Source organism: Miniopterus schreibersii (assembly GCF_964146895.1).
Source record: "Miniopterus schreibersii genome assembly, chromosome: 18".
Taxonomy (NCBI): Eukaryota; Metazoa; Chordata; class Mammalia; order Chiroptera; family Miniopteridae; genus Miniopterus; species Miniopterus schreibersii.
The window spans coordinates 9419693-9436300 of NC_138121.1; the positions used below are offsets into that span (position 1 = coordinate 9419693).

Below are 16608 nucleotides of genomic sequence, written 5' to 3' on the forward strand. Positions count from 1 at the left end.
TCTCTGACTTGGAAGTAGTCCTTAGAAAGTGCTCTGGTGGAGTTACTTCATGGTAAAGTCAGGGAGACGGTCCGGAGAAGGGAGGGGACTCTGGAGACCCCAGTGGCTAAAAGCACAAGTTTTAAGACTGAATGCACTTGGCCTTGAGTCCTGTTTTGGCTACTTACTGGCTGTGAGATCTTGGGCATCACTCCAACTCTTTGAACGTCAGTTTCCTTATCTTTAAAACAGGGATATAATAGCATTTGCTTCACAGAGTTGTCATGAGGATTGACTGCTAATCTGTGGGAGTGCTTTGCACAACCACTAGGCACGATATGAGCGCTTGCCCAGAGGGAGCTGCCCTCTCCTCCTCTTCTGGGATGCCAGGGTCCTTGTCACTGTGCCAGAGAGAGCCCTGTTCACTCCCATCGCCACCCGTTGTTCTGTCCGGTGGCTGGAGGTTGTCAGGTGGGAGTGTGGAGCCCGGAGGCTCAGGGCATCGGGACCTGCACAGATGCGTTTTGAGGCTGGTATCCCAGTGCGTGCAAAGGCTCAGAGGTGGGAACACGCAGCCCGGGCTCCTCTCTGGCCGGGTGACTGACTGTATGTCAGCCTCTCTGGGTCTCTTAAGCAAATGCTCCAGTTCCAGACAGAGCAGGCTGCAGGGTGGGCGGCCCTGGATAACTGGCTCCTGGGAGAACTCAGAGTCCCGGGATTGGCAGGGGGTGTCCCCCTTCTCCCCTCCCTTGTCTCTCACAGGGCCAGGCCCATCTGGGCACGCAGAGGGAGTCCTGGCCCTGGGACTCGGCTGGACTGGAAGCCGAGGGGAGGTAGGACCTGGGCAGGGACAGCTGTCCAGCAGGTCCATGCAAGAATGTGGGACTTGCCCTGGGCAATGAGTGTACCAGGCTGTGACATTTGCCAGTCCCTGGGGAAGGCTGTTTGCTTCAGTTTTATTCCCCTTTATTGTAGAAAAATTCCTGAAACCTGAAATCACTGTTTCCCGCAGCAATGCCTGGTCACCCTTCCTGGGGGGAGGCCCTGTGTGGTCACCTAGCCTGGGCCTCAGCTACCCTTCTCAGGAGCTAGAATAGAGAGAGGACAGAGGGGCTCCGTGTCTTGGGGCTGTGCTCCCGGTAGCCCTGGGCTGGGGGATGGGCTGGGAGTGGGGTGTGGCCCTGGATCCCACAGGGTGATGGGGGTACCTCCTTTGATGTGCTGGGTGCAGGTGTTTCTAAGTAAGATTGACTTATAAAATAGTTGGAAACTGCTAGTGGAGGGTCCTCTCAGCCCCCTGCCCCACCCCCCACTAAGGAAACACCTGCAAGGGTGACCCACCCTACTCTGATCTAACTCCTGTCTCCAGCTGGCCTTGGAGGCCTATCTGAGGAGCCTCCCTCCCCCTCCTCAGGGCCAACCTCAGGGGGGCAAGACCAGACTCATACCTGAAAACCCACTGGGGGTCCCTCCTGCCTTGGCTCCTTCTCACTGCCCACACCCTCACTCTGCCAGCTATCTTTTGGGAAACCTCTTCTAGGTCTCAGAAAGTGTGACACCGGGTTGAGAAGAAGTCCTGCCTGGACATGGGCTGCCTGGTCCCCAGTCCCGGCTCTGCCATTTACCAGTTGAGTGATCTGAGGCCAGGCCCCACCCCTCTCTGACTTTCTCTATAAAACAGGGCTCCTGGTTTTATTATCCCAGACCTGTCACCAGTGGTTCCCAAGCCTGTGGAGTGTCAATCAATGGGACGCTTGTTAAAGCCAGCTCCCCAGTCCCACCCCAGACCTGCTAAGTCCTAACCTCAGTGTATGGGGCTATGAAAATGCATTTTAGTCAACTCCCAGGGAGCAGGGTGCTGGGGAGGGTTCTGACCCAGACCACAGGCAGGTTTGAACACTTCCAGTGTGAACTCTTGTGACAATGGGGGACATACAGGGTTCAGTGTGGACCATGGTAACCCCCCCTCAAGAATTCAGAAGTTAATTCTGATGGGGGATGAGAGGTTAGGTAGAGCTTCAAGGAGAGGGTGTGTCTTAAGTGACAAAAAATGAGTTGAATTGCCGCAGGGATAGGGAAGGTGTTCCAGGCAAAGGGACACTGAAGGTGAGGTGTGGTCCACAGTGTACATAAAGGGAAGGAGAAGGAAAGGAGTGGGGACCAGGCCTTGGGCATCTTACTGGAGAGGCGCCTGCCAGGGAAGGGTTAACCCCAGGTCTTGTCCACTCAACTTCCTCCTCTATCCTCTGAGGAAATGGGTTTTCCAGGAGCCTGGACTGGGCTAGCGGGGACTCGTGGCTGGACACGGCTGGCAGAGGAAGTGACTCAGACCCCCGGGGGAGAAAGTGAGCAGTGGGTCTCCTGCCCATTGTGGGGGGGAGGCCCCCCCCCCCGCCCCGCACTGCGAGGATGGGCAGGGCTGCGCCTGAGTTGGAACCAGAACCCCTTCTCCTGGGTCCAGACAAGCCCTGGCTACCTGCTGCTCTGCCTGGGTGCTTGGGGACCCTGTGATGGTGGCTCCCGTGCGTCAAGCTCTGCATGCATTTACAGAAAGCCAGAGGTCAAGGGCAGCTGCTCTGGAAGGGAGCTGGGGGTGGGGGCTCTCTGGGGGAGCCTCAGTTTGCCCATCCGCAAAATGGCAAAGCAGGAGGACCCGCCTCTCAGGGGGGCTCGGAGGATTTCACGTGCCAGTGTAGAGGGTGCTACGGCTGTTATCATTTAGGTATCATTGTGAGAATCTCTGTCTCAGCCACTCCCGGGCTCTGTCCTGTGATGTGTGAGGGTAGATGGGTGTCCAGCCTGGGGATCAGGCTTTGGCTCTAAGAGTATTTGACGGCCCAGGCCTGCCCAGCTCTGTGAGTCCACAGCTCCAGAGACCAGGGACAAGGTTCTGGCCATGTGGTCGGTGTGGAGGTTCATGCAGTTTCGGCCTTCAGAGCACAGGCCCCCTCCTTCCTGGCTGAGTCGGGGGGGGGGGGGCACCTGGAGTGGGGAGCGGGGCATTCTGCAGCCCTGCTGGAGGTGCTGGGACTGTGTGACCCTTGTCATGGCACTGACTGCACCCTCTGAGTGGGCTGCATGGGGTGGCAGGTGAGCCGGGCAGGGGGCAGGGCTGTAGTGGGGGGTGGGGAGGGGGTAGTGCCCAGTGCACAAGCAGGACAGTGCCCTCCCTCTGCCCGATCTGAGTTGGGACCTTCTCCTGGTCCCTGGTCTGCTCTCCTGTTCCTCAGAGGGTTCTATGGGCAGCCTCAGGCCCGGGCAGTAAGGAGGGAACTTTTCTGGGTGGGGTTTCAGTCTTCCCATTGCACTCCCAGAAAGGAAGTTTCATGCTCTAAGAATTTCCTGAAAGGTGCTATAGAGGTTGAGCTGGCTCTGGAGGCCAGAGGGCAGGGCATGGGGGGGCTGTGGGGGGGGGCTGCGTGAAGCAGTGAGAGCCTGTGACAGCCTAGGGCAGGCATGAGCTGGTCAGAAAGTATACAGAGATGTTTAGCTGACCTCATGCATGGCCCTGTTCTAAGCCCTTTCCGGGCATCAATTCATTTAATTCTCTCAGTGACTGTTGAAGCAGGCTCAATTTTTAGTCTTATTTACAGATGAGGAAACAGACCCAGAGAGGGTGAGGAACTAGTCCAGGGACACACAGTTAGTGACTGGGGGAACTGGGATTTGAACCCAGGCGGTCTGACTCCAGAGCCTACCCCACTAACAGTGGCTTAAAGGAAGCCAGGCAGCCCCTTCCCCTCAAATCCCAAGAATGTCAATGGGGACAGAGTTGTCCACCTTGGAGCTGCTGTTCAGTCAGGGTAGAGTGGGGATGTGCGAGGAATTGTCAGGGTCATGTGGTTGGTCCCTTCCTTGTCTGTATTTGAATCCCTTTCATGTACACCATGGTTGTATAGCCTCTCTTGTGTCCCTCCGTTGATGGGGAGCTCACTCTCTGTCTCAAGGGCCAATGCAGGAGGGTTGATGCAAAGTGGATGATTCTACCCTTTCCTGGGATCTTGTCTACTGACAGTGGTAATTCACATTGAAGATCAGCATGCTAGAGAGATACAGACCTTCCGGCCAGCTCCATCTTTACTTGCTGTGTGATGTCCGGAAGTCATTGGCCCTCTCTAGGCCTCAAATCTAAAAGCCATAACATGGAGAATTTGAGCCAGATTCTCAAAGGGATCTGTGAACTACGAGTTTACAAGTGTAGAGCAGAGGTCACAGCAAGGAAGGCTGCCTGGAAGAGGTGACATTTGGATTGGGAGTCAGAGGTAGGCAGTGACAGAGACTGGCAGGAAGGAGAAGGAAAGATGGGGTCCAGAAGGGACATATTTCTGTCCCAGATGCTGGGCTTCCTTCCGCTGGTCTGGGGTGGCAAAGAGTCAAAATGCTCAGAGAGGCAGCAGAGTGAAGCCTTAAATATCACAACCTACGAAACAGCGGCTGTTCTTAAACCACTTTCACATCCTTCTTCTAAGGGGTCCTGTGATGCCATCAGAGCAGGATGATGAGCCTGATTGGCCCATGATTGGACTGATAAGGCCCAAGAAATTAGGATTCCATTACACATGGTAGGACATAGGAGACTCGCTCTAACTTGAGGGGGCCAGGCTAGTTAGAAGAAGGCCCAGCCCAAGCTGGAGACAGTGAGCTCCTGCCTGGGCCACCCCTCCCTTTAACACTACCCTCAAATAGTCCATCCAGAAGCCACCTCTTCCTGGGAGCCCTCCTTGGTTTCTCTCAAACTCAGATTCCTCATGTGCCCCTAGGTTGCCAGGCTCCCCTTTGCCCAACTTGTGGCAGGTGATTGCATTTGTCACCATGACCATATGCTATTCCCTGTAGGAGAGGAGGGTGCCTGTCTGTGTCTGGCACCACCCAATTTGGTCACAGTGCCAGATGGCAGTGGGGAAGACCAAGCCACCTGGCATCTCTCTATGCGTGCCAGGCACACAGGTTCCCTGCCAGGCACTGCAGTTCTGACCAGGCAGGAAAAGCTCCTGGCCTCTGGAGTAAGTCATTTAACCCCTTGGACCTCACTATGGCCCACTTCACAGGGTTGGAGTGAAGATTAACATAGGTAACAGGGCCCTGGCCAGTGTGACTCAGTGGTTGGAGCATCGGCCTGTGCACCGAAGGGTCTTGGGTTCAGTTCCCCGTGAAGGGCATGTAGCTGGGTTGCTGGTTTGATCCCTACCCCAATCAGGGCTTTTGCAGGAGGCAACCAATTGATGTGTCTCTCTCACTTTGATGTTTCTCTCTCGTTCTCTCTCTCTTTCTCCTCCCTCCCTCTGTCTCTAAAGATCGATGGAAAAAATATCCTAGGGTGAAGATTAACAACAACAACAATATATATATAAATATACACACACACACACACACACATACACATATATAGGTTTGAGGGTGGGATGGATCAGCACAGGCTGGCAGGTAGTAGATGCTCAGCTAATAGAGGCCATAGTGGGTCAGAAGTGCCCCCTGTAAGTCAGGGTGTAGGTAGAGGTGAGTGTAGCTGGGCCATCCCCAACTCGAGCCATAAGGCTGAGTGTCTACCCTTCAGGTTGGGATGTCCCACCTGGGTTCCAGTTGCCTGGAGCCCTGGAAAAGGGCTCTCCCTGATGGTCATGATGGGAAGCACCTTTCCCCTCCGACCCCTGTAGAGGGCGCCATGGGCACGCTGGTTCTTCACTCTTTTCCTTCCCTTGTTCACCCACCCAGCCCTGGCCCAGCAACCTCCTGGGCCCCGTCCACAGAGATGGATTAGGAAGGAGCTCCCTGGCTGGCTGAGGAGGGGCCGCCAGCAGAGGGAGCTGAGGATGGCTCCCTGAAGCTGGTGTCCTCTGAGCTGGGTCTCAGGGATGGTGATGGTGAGGTGCCTGGGGGAGAACTCTGAGAGCCCCCTTTTTCCTGTGTCTCCTCCAGGTTGTTCCAGGTGGTGCTGTGGAGCCTTCCCCATCAGTTTCTAGCTGAGATGACCCTACCACTGCTGGGGCCAGCGGGAGGTACCGTTATTGGCCCCATTTTTGGTGACTTATCCAGGGTCCTGTGGCAAGCAAGAGGCGGAGCCAGGCCTTGAACTTGGCCCGGCTCTGGACAGCCATAGCCTCTTGTTGCTCAGTTTCAGGCTGGTCTGGGGCGGTCCATGGACTGTTTCCACACTTGCCTCCCCTCCTCACATCCCACATGCTACACTGTCCTCCCCCTCTGCAGGGCTGGCCCGGCCACCCTGTGGGTCAGTCCCCTGGCTAACACCTCTGGTGTTTTTCAGGCGGTGACTTCTCAGGGGGACTTCTGAGGAGGAAGATGGCTGCCCAAATGCTGGTGCAGACAGTGCCACTCCTGCTGAGTCTGCTCCTCCTGGTTCAAGGTAGGCTTTTCCGGGACGGTTGTGACTTGCATTAAAATGCCCCCATGTGTAGCACAAATCCCAGTACATCTACTAAGCCCTTTGGGCAGGCACAGGCCTGCAGACGCAGCTTAGCAAGTGGATGATACCTGGGAGAAAAGAGAAAGGCCCTCCTGTGGCAGACGAGGTTGCCCAGTGTACAGCTTGGGGCAGGGACATGGGCTGGGTTTCGGCCCCACTCGCTTCTGGAGCCGAGCGTCCGTGTACAGCTCCACTTGCGCAGCTCCCTAGAGCAGGCCCGGCCTCATCAAAGGCCCTATTGCCATTTTCAAGTATTTTGTCTTTGAAATTATTATGAATTTTGAGTTTACTCTTTTCATATTTTGAAACCAGTAATTTTTCAACAGGGATGGCACAATTTTTGTAGATCCTTTGAGGTATCGGTCTTGGGAGTGTGTGTGGGCCCCAGGCTCTGGGCTCCTGTGTTCTGGGCCCAGGGCCTGGCCCCTGCCCCGAGTCCCATCTGCGGCCTCTGCCTCCTCAGGTGCCCGTGATGGGGGCCTAAGGGAAGACTTTCGCTTCTGCGGCCAGAGGAACCAGACGCAGAGGAGCAGCCTCCGTTATGAGCCATGGACACAGCTGCGCATCTCCATCGAGAACTCCGAGGGGGCCCTCACCATCCATACCCCCTTCCCCGCAGTTTCCTCGGCTTCCCAAGTCTTCCCTGAGCCCAGGGGCCTCTACCATTTCTGCCTCTCCTGGAACCGCCACGCTGGGAAATTGCACCTTCTTTACGGCAAGAAAGGCTTCTTGCTGAGTGACCAAGCCTCTGGCCTCCTGTGCTTTGGGAACCAGGAGGAGATCCTGGCCCAGGGCCCCCCGATGTTCGCCACCTCTGTCAGATCCTGGTGGAGCCCCCAGAACACCAGCTTGCCCAGTGCTGCTGGCTTCACCTTCTCCTTCCACAGTAAGCCAAGCAGGAGCAGCTTGGGCAAAGGCCCTGAGACAGGGAAGAAGAGCGCAAGGCAGGCTTGAGAGTGGACAGGGTCTGAAGGTTGGCTTGTGGAGCTTGGGCTTTGTTCACAGGCAGTGGGGAGCCATTGAAGGTGTGTGAGGAGGGGGAGAGTGTGATCCAAGGTGTGTGCTTCAGGAGGTTTGTGGGAGGGTAGGAGTGAGGGTGGAGGGGGAAAAGTCCCATCCAGAGGCTATAGGAAAGGTCCAGGTGAAGGAAGGTGGTGGGAACAGAGCGAATGAAAAGAAGGGACTGGCTGTCAAGATCCAGAGGGAAAATTCTGCTTCATCAGCAACATTATAGAGTGTTTGTCCCCATTTCATAGAGGGGGAAACTGAGGCACAGAGAGGCACAAAGTTGTACAGTTAGTAAGTGAGGAAGCCAGGATGGGAACCCAGCAGCTGATTGGCTTGAGGGTGGGTGGAGAAAGCAGTGAGACTGACTCTGAGGGGTGGAGACTGCATGTGCCACCTGGGGTGTGACAGGTGTGATGTGGCCCCATCTCCCATTAAGTGCTGGATGGAGTCAGGGAGGAGAGGGTAGCCAGAGGAGCTGGAGGCCTTATTGGGCAGGGTCTAGGATTTACCTGATTCTGTTCCTTCCAGGCAGCTCTGGTTTGGGTTGGGGGTTCCTGGGAATAGGGGGTGGGGGGCACAGTACTTGGAAGATATTAGCAGCTCCAGGCCATGAAAATGCTGGGGGTGGCAGGAGTGAGCTGGCTTCTGGCCCAGGTGCTGTCCAGTGCAGCAGATGGGCCCAGGTAGTCAATGGGGTACCTAACCACCAGGCTGGGATTCTGCCCCCTCCTGAGAGGGTGTAGGACAGTCAGGCCCAGCTGTAAATCAGCATCCTGAAGAACAGATCTTGCCTGGTCTTATCTGGCCTATAGAGAGGCTTTTTTAAAATATGAGCCACAGGTTTCGAATCACCTAAAAATTAGGCTTTCTCCTTATAAATTCAGATGAGGTCACCCAGGGCCTACCTTCCTTGATGGCACAGGGCATGCCCTCCACCCCAACATATTCCCAGCTCCATCTACCTACCTCATCTTAGGCCCATCTGACCACTAGAAACACCAAAGTCTGCAGCCCTGGGGTGCAGTGTACCCAGGTGGAGGGCCTGGAACCTAGGGTCAGGGAGGCTGGGGGTATGGAGTCCCCAGAACCACCAAGAAGGGCACCTGGGTGGTTGTGTCCCATGTCACCCTGCTGGGGCTGCAGTTGCTGGAGGTTCCTGTCTCGCTGGCCTCATCTCTGAGTGACTTTGGGGAACCCACCCCACCTGGTGGAGCCTGAGTTTCCTCTTCCATAAAGTGGGACTGAATCTTTCAGAGTCATGGGAGGGTTGAGAGGATCATGAGTGTGGCATGGACCTCCGCCATAGCCTCAGGTGGGTCTGCCTGTCCCCCAGATCCTCCCCAGAAGGCCTCCCACAATGCCTCGGTGGACATATGTGAGCTGAAACGGGACCTCCAGCTGCTCAGCCAGCTTCTGAAGACTCCTCATAAGAACTCAAGGAGGCCCTCGTCCACCCCGAGCCTCGCCAGCCAGTGAGTGTGGCCCTCAGCGTGGGGCGGTTGGGGAGGGGCATCCCCTGGACCTGGACCTGGACCTGGACCTGGACCTGGACCTGGACCTGGACCTGGATCTGGACCTGGACCTGGACCTGGGCAGGCCAGGGACCTGGGGTAGGAGGCCAGGGTGGAGATGTCCCCTGGGGCTGGACCATTCCCATCTTCCCGTCTCCTCCTGGAGGAGCCTGGACACAGCCTGCAGGCCAAGCCCCAGCCCTGAGTCGGTGCAGACAGGTATCACTCCCGCTGTCCCAGGACAGTATGCGGACCCCCTCCCCAGCAGGAAAGGAGAAATGATGGGCCCATTTACAGCCTGCAGCCCAGAGATGGCAGGGCTGCTCCATGGCTGCAGAGTGGCTGGGGCCAGGCAGAACCGGACCAGGATAGCCCCCACCCCACCCTCTCCTTTCCTGTTTGCCGGGATGTTCCCTCTTCCCCTCTCCTTCCCGCAAGCCATTGTCTGTCCCACACTCGTCAGGCTGTTTTTCTCTCCTGACCCTCTTTCCCCTCTCTCCATGGGTCTCTTTCCTTTGTATCTCCCTTTGGCTCCCTGCTTGCTGGCCCGGATCCTCTCCCTAGTAGTCACCCACCCTCTCTCCCCCCTGCCAGGCAGCTGCAGAGCCTGGAGTCGAAGCTGACCTCCCTGAGGTTCACAGGGGACACGGTGTCCTTTGAGGAGGATCAGGTCAACGCCACAGTGTGGAAGCTCCAGCCCACAGCCGGCCTCCAGGACCTGCACATCCACTCCAGGCAGGAGGTCAGGGCTCGGGATTTGGCAGGCCAGGGCAGGAAGCAGGTGTGGAGGCCTTGAGCACGCCCCTGCCGGCCTCCGGGGGCCAGATGTGTGCTGATGCGGCAGGAGCCAGGCTCAAGGAATATCCTCAGCCAGGGGCTACCCTGTGGCACTGAGGACCCTTGCTGGCACAGTGAGGGGGGGACAGAGGGGGTCTGCTCCCTGCTCCTGTGGCACCCCTATGTCAACAGAAGCCTAACCCCAAAATGCCTGTGCATGCACCCCAGTCCTGAGATGGCCTCTCGAATGGGCCTGGTGAGCTGGGAGCCACCCACATCCTACCACACCAGGATGCTATAGGGAGAGTTGGCGTCTGAAGCCTACTAATGCTGGTGCCTAACAAAGGAGGGGGTGAGAAGGGCTGTTGTGAGTCAGGCATGCTTCCTGAAGGAGGTGTGCGTAGAGATAGCAGCATCCAGGAAGGTGTGTGTGGGGGAAGAGGGGTGGAGGGTGTCTGGGGGTCCATCTCTGGCTGAGCCCTAAGGGCGCTCTGGTCTGCAGGAGGAGCAGAGTGAGATCCTGGAGTACTCAGTGTTGCTGCCCCGCGTGCTCTTCCAGACCAAAGGCCGGAGGAAGGAGTCTGCCAAGAGACTCCTCCTGGTGGACTTCAGCAGTCAAGCCCTATTCCAGGTACGGGGCCCTCATCTGCGCCCTCCCCTGGGAGAAGCAGCGACTGTCTGACCGAAAGATGGAAGGAAGGCATGGAGCCCAGCCCCCTCCTCCAGGAGTCAGAGCCTTTCCTTGTGAAGTCAGAAATTGGACTGCAACATGCAAACCTCCCCGGGGAAGGTCTAAATGGTGTTGTTCTCACTATAGTGTAAATGACCACATGTGCAATAATTGTTTTCAGAGGGAGACCCGGCATGGCAGAGACAGGAGCCTAGAGAGCCTAGGGGACTTCTGGGTCTTTCTTTTCAGCCCTAAGTCCCCTCCCTACTCTCTCCCCACCCAAATATCTAGGACAAGAATTTTAGCCAAGTCTTGGGTGAGAAGGTCTTGGGCATTGTTGTGCCGAACACCAAAGTAGCCAACCTCTCAGAGCCCGTGGTACTCACGTTCCAGCACCAGCCGCAGCCGGTGAGTGTGAGCAAAACAACCAAGGAGAGGAAGGGCTCCCTTTGGCCGGGTTTTCCTCTCCTCCTCCTCTCTTCAGAATCATTGGTCTTTAACAAGATGATTGACTGGCTGAGGGCACCAGCCAGTGGGGTCCAGTGGGGTGGTGGCCTGACACCGACTTCCTCAGTCTGGCCCATGAAGGGGTGGACTGTAATGGGATCCATTCTCCCTTCTTGTCCCTACAGAAGAACGTGACTCTACAGTGTGTCTTCTGGGTCGGAGACCCGGCATGTGAGTGTGGAGGGTCCTCTGCATTGGGCAGGTATCTGGAGGAGAAAGCAGTCTTAGCTGGTAGGGGACATAGAGTCAATCAGGGAGGGCTTCCTGGAGAAAGATGGGCTTTGAAGAGGGCGTGATGGCTGACGAGGGATCTGCCAGGTGGAACAAAGGCTCAGAAGAGTGATACATTCATGCATTTGGGGGCACAGTGAGGCCCTGGGGGACCCGGCTTGATCAGAGCACCACACTGTCCCTTCCTCAGTGAGTACCCCAGGGAGCTGGAGCAGTGCGGGGTGCGAGACCATCAGGAAAGAGACACAGACGTCCTGCCTTTGCAACCACCTGACCTACTTTGCAGTTCTGATGGTGAGTGGTCGCCCTCCTGCCCTGCAGCCCTACAACAGCCAGCCCCTTCTCAGACAGTGTGTCATCCATTCCTCACAACGACCCCGAGGTAGCTCCTGTTGTTGTCCCATCTTATAGATAATAAAATTGTGGCTCAGAGATGTTAAGCAATTTACCCAAGGCCACAGCTAATAAGTAAAGGAGCTGGTCTCTACAGCCCTTGCTGCTTATTGCCAACTTTTGGTGCATGATAAAAATGCAGATTCCTGGCCCTAACCTAGAATTCTGAATCCACAGAGCTGGGGTGGGGCCAGGGAGTATATTTCTAATAAGTCTTCCAGGGGGGTACTGAGGCCCCGTGTGGAGACCCTTGAGGTGGGTGTTAGTGTCCCTGAGATCTCAGAAGCTTGGTGTCCAAGGTCCTTGTCCCCAGAATCTTAGGACCCAGTGTCTGAGGGACCACAGTGGCCTTCAGCACTTCCTGGGGGTGGGTACTTTCTCCCTCACAGAGAACACACTCTTGTGTTGAATGTTGTAGAAAACGAATTAGTGCCAGGACAGGAGAGGGTTATCTGGTGAGGGCTCCTGGCCTTTGGAGAACGTGGTGAAACCTATAGACCTGCCTCCAGAAAAATGCACTCATGGGACAGCAGTCAGCTCAGTCTGGGGAGGTGGCTCATAGACTCCCAAGGCCCACCCAGGGACCACAGGCTCATCCAGAGGGGACACTGAGGCCAGCCCTGACCTGTCTTGTGGACCCAGGTGGCCTCCTTGGAAGTGGACGCCGTGCACAAGCACTACCTGACCCTCCTCTCCTATGTGGGCTGTGTCATCTCTGCCCTGGCCTGCGTCTTCACCATTGCCGCCTATCTCTGCTCCAGGTAGGACCTGAGAGGGGGTGGGTAGAGGGGAGGGAGACCCTCCATCCCAAGCCCCCAGCCTGGGACCCCACCACCATGGAGACCTGCCCTGGAGATGTGTGTGTGTGTGTGTGTGTGTGTGTGTGTGTAGCCTGGGAAGGCTGCCTGGAGGAGGAGGAGTGGGTAATACCCCTTCCCATGCTGGTCACAGGGCAACCCTTCCCCCTTGTCCTCCCCACCCCCTGCAGGAGGAACACTCGAGATTATACCATCAAAGTGCACATGAACCTGCTGCTGGCCGTCTTCCTGCTGGATGTGAGCTTCCTGCTCAGCGAGCCGGTGGCCCTGACAGGCTCTGAGGATGGCTGCCGTGCCAGCGCCATCTTCCTACACTTCTCCCTGCTCGCCTGCCTCTCTTGGATGGGCCTCGAGGGCTACAACCTCTACCGACTGGTGGTCGAGGTCTTCGGCACCTATGTCCCTGGCTACCTGCTCAAGCTGAGCGTTGTGGGCTGGGGTAAGTTGGTGGAGGGTGCCGATGGGCCCCCAGGCTGCCTCGGCGTCTGGCCAAACACAGGCGCCTCCCTGTGCGTCTCCACCCACCCCTCTCACTGCTTCCTCCCTGTTGCCTGCACCCCTACCCCCATCCTCGGGGCTTCTTTTTCAATATGTTTTTATTGATTTTAGACAGAGAGGAAGGGAGAGGGAGAGAGAGAGAGAAACATTGATGAGAGAGAAACATCATCAGTCGGCTGCCTCCTGCGCTCCCCCTACTGGGGATTGAGCTGCAACCTGGGCATGTGCCCTGAGGGGAAATCAAACCGGCAACCTCTTGGCACGTGGGTCGACACTCAACTACTAAGTGACACCAGCTGGGCTCAGGGGTTCTTTACCTTGGCTGGGTCAAGACCCAGTGCAGACATCCCCTGGGGGCAGAACTCTGGACTTCCCCTTTGAGCTGTCCTCCACCCCACCAGTGTCCTGTTTGCTCTTCCCATTTTCTTTGTGACATCTAGCCCCCAGTGAGGACCTGCAGGCCCTTTCCCCCAGGAGCCCCTGGGATGGTGAGGGGGCAGGGGTAAGGTCAGGAAAGATGGGCTTTCTCTATGGAAAACCCAAACTGGAGTGGAGAAGCGGAGGGAACGAGCTTGGAAGACCTACCCCAGATGGGACTGGTTGGGCTCTGGGAGCACAGGCCTGAGAGAACTTCTCACCAGAAGGCAGGGGAGGGGTGAGCTTCACAGGGTGGGAGATGGAGCTTCATGCTTTGCTGTCCACAGGCTTCCCCACCTTCCTGGTGACACTGGTGGCACTGGTGGACATTAACAACTATGGCTCCATCATCCTATCTGTGCACAGGACTCCAGAGAGTGTCATCTATCCTTCCATGTGAGTGGCTGTGTGTGATGGGGGTAGGAATTTGGGCCTTGGGGTGCTTCACTTTTGTCCCATCTATACTATTACTTGCTTAATATTTTCCTTGAAATTGTCTAACTTGTTAATTTAAATATATGTATTTTAAAATACATTTTTACTGATTTCAGAGAGAGGACGGGAGAGGGAGAGAGAGAAACATCAATGATGAGAGTCATTGATCAGCTGCCTCCTGCACGCCCCCTACTGGGGATCAACCCCGCAACCCAGACATGTGCCCTGACCCGGAATCGAACCGTGACCTCCAGGCTCATGGGTCAATGCTCAACTACTGAGCGATGCTGGCTGGGCAATTTAAATATATTTTAAAAAATTATTATATCAAGTACAAGTAGGAAACAAGCATCACTGTCCGAAACAGTGAGTAGTCATAAAAATAAACACAGGAGCAAGGAAACCCTGGTACTAAATGCTGGCTGAAGGCTCTGAACCAGAGGCTGGCTCATGGTTGAAAAGGGAGACTAGCAACGTTAGAGGCATTAAAAACACATTAGCACCAAACAGAGCCTTTCCTTTGACTACAGAGATTGAGAAGAGGGTGAGTCTTTCACCCCATGAGCCGATGGTGGTTGCAGCGGTGTCCCTGTAGCTCACTGTGCCCGCCCAGCCATGCGCTGAGCCGCCATCCTCTGAGCCCTCACGCCTGGCCCACAGGTGCTGGATCCGGGACTCCCTGGTCAGCCACATCACCAACCTGGGCCTCTTCAGCCTGGTGTTTCTGTTCAACGCCGCCATGCTGGGCACAATGGTGGTGCAGATCCTGCAGCTGCGTCCGCACACCCCGAAGTGGCCCCACGTGCTGACGCTGCTGGGCCTCAGCCTGGTCCTCGGCCTGCCCTGGGCCTTGGTCTTCTTCTCCTTTGCTTCCGGCACCTTCCAGCTTGTTGTCCTCTATTTCTTCAGCATCATCACCTCCTTCCAAGGTAGGCATGGAGAAGACCCTACCCTTGGCCTGGGCGGGTTGCCCATATGTGGAGCACAGGGCAGGGGAGAGATGACCCGGGCAATCTGAAGGGCCTTCTCTGGGCCTAAGTTTTCCCATTCACAAGATGGGGGCATCCAGGCCACAGTCAACAGTGTTTATTGAGCACCTATTAGAATATAGTATAATTATTTGGAGAAGAGCAATGATTAAGCACATGGGCTCCAGAGCCCAACCACTGCTGTTTGACTCCTGGCTCAGCCGAGTCCCCTTACTGCCCTGGGCCTCAGTTTCCTCATTTGTAACACAAAATAGTATTGAATGGGCCTGATCTCGTAGGAACATCAAGAGAACGAAGTGAGGTGGCACGTAGTGAATTGCACAGGGCCTGGCACATCAGAGGTGACCCCTGGGTCACATCGGTGCCAGTAGCCTGTGTCCTGAAGGGAGCAGGGGGCAGATCTGAGTCAAGGCGACTCTGGGAGGGGGAAGTCGGGGAGGGGGCTGCCGAGCCAGGCGCTGAGCCCCATGTCCCCCGTGCCCACAGGCCTCCTCATCTTCCTCTGGTACTGGTCCATGCGGCTGCAGGCGCAGGGCGGGCCCTCGCCTCTGAAGAGCAGCTCGGACAGCTCCAGGCTCCCCATCAACACGGGCAGCACCTCGTCCAGCTGCATCTAGGTCGCCCGCCACCCGTGTGAGGAAGCAGCGGCGCGGCCTCTCCTCACCACAGCCTGCGGCCCCCGCAGCTGGGCCTGGCCGCCGGCAGGTGAGCCAGAGGCTTGAGGAGGCCCGAGGACCTCAGAGGGTTGGCGCTGTCGCCACGGCGGCCGGACTCCCAGGCTGGGCCTTCTGAATTGGCCCGCGGACCACTGGACTCTCAGGTTCACTCTCAAGGGGCTCAGGAGTGGGACCATCCTCCCAGCCGTCCTAAGCGGGAGCTGAAGGCGACTTAACGCGCCTGCGCTGGGCTCAGCCCCCGCGGCTGGGGTTGGGAAGCGCAGGCCCCAGAGTCAGGTCATGGACCTTGGAGGCCTGGCAACACCTTTGGCCCTGTACCCCTACCTAGGACAGAAATGTGCCATAGCTATTCTGTTTCTGGTGACCACCAGGAGGGTACTTTGCAGCCCCTGTCATTTTAACCCAAGGGTGGCACCCAGGGCAAAAGGGGTTGGGGCCAAGCTTCAGACCTCTAGGGGAGGAGGGCCTCCCCTCACGCCAGCACACAGCAGCAGCTGCCCTGCCTCTGAGCTCAGGGCTTCTTCTCCATCAGCCTCCCCAGCCCACTCTCTCCCTGCTCCTGTCTTCCACTCGCAGCCCGGGGTCCCCAATTCTATTGTTGTATTTTGGGTCATGGTTACCAAGAGCTGCCTGGTGCCTACTGTAAACCTTTATCTCCTGCGCGGGCCTTGCCAGCCCCTGACTCAGGCTTAGTATATATGTTCTGGGCTGGGTCCATTTGTCCAGCTGGGCCTCTACCTAAGCTGCATACCCCGTTCACCACTGCCAAGCCCATACCTCTCAGGAGACCTCCGCCTCTCCCAAAGCCCTCTGGTGGCAAGAGCTGCGGAGTGTAGCAGACTAAATTTGGTTCTACCCCAGCACTCTGAAGACTGAGACGTTATCTCCCCTGGTGACACTGGCCTGGAGCCCTTCACAGTTAATTCTGCTGGACACAGATGGCCATACCTGGTCACTCCCCTTGCGAGCTCTCAGTCTAGTGTGTGAGGCATGCATGAGACAAGAGCTCCTGGAGCTACAGACATGGGGTCAGGGGAGTCATTCTCCTGGCTGGGAATCCAAGAAGACTTCCTGGAAGAGGCAACATTTGATCTGGATCTCAGCCTTAAAGAGGAGGAGGATTTTCTTTTTGATTACTAATTCATTTGTCTTTGATGTTAAAAATAAGTACATGTTCATTGTAGAGAATTTGGAAACTGTAGAAGAGTGTGAAAAAGAAAATAAAAATCAGCTGTTGTCATCACCTAACAAATCAATGTAAACATTTTGGAGGATTG

At 56.4% G+C, this 16608-nt stretch overlaps 1 protein-coding gene across 8 annotated transcripts in view; it reads left to right on the top strand.

Moving 5' to 3' along the window:
- The window catches only part of ADGRG1 (adhesion G protein-coupled receptor G1), a 33883-nt gene extending 17293 nt beyond the window's left edge, over positions 1 to 16590 (top strand). For 6 of the 8 annotated variants that reach the window (XM_081118153.1, XM_081118155.1, XM_081118154.1 and 3 more), the window contains exons 2-15: positions 5896 to 5975; positions 6242 to 6340; positions 6864 to 7286; positions 8742 to 8880; positions 9514 to 9661; positions 10199 to 10327; positions 10658 to 10774; positions 10999 to 11044; positions 11295 to 11398; positions 12140 to 12258; positions 12486 to 12754; positions 13518 to 13626; positions 14326 to 14594; positions 15141 to 16581. In XM_081118153.1, the coding sequence (XP_080974279.1) occupies positions 5945 to 5975; positions 6242 to 6340; positions 6864 to 7286; positions 8742 to 8880; positions 9514 to 9661; positions 10199 to 10327; positions 10658 to 10774; positions 10999 to 11044; positions 11295 to 11398; positions 12140 to 12258; positions 12486 to 12754; positions 13518 to 13626; positions 14326 to 14594; positions 15141 to 15271 (2133 nt within the window). In that variant the 5' untranslated portion in view covers positions 5896 to 5944 and the 3' untranslated portion in view covers positions 15272 to 16581. Of the gene's footprint in view, positions 1 to 5895; positions 5976 to 6241; positions 6341 to 6863; positions 7287 to 8741; positions 8881 to 9513; positions 9662 to 10198; positions 10328 to 10657; positions 10775 to 10998; positions 11045 to 11294; positions 11399 to 12139; positions 12259 to 12485; positions 12755 to 13517; positions 13627 to 14325; positions 14595 to 15140 lie in introns of all 8 variants that reach the window. The other 2 variants (XM_081118150.1, XM_081118149.1) reach the window with 1 other exon arrangement.
- The last annotated feature ends 18 nt before the right edge of the window (positions 16591 to 16608 follow it).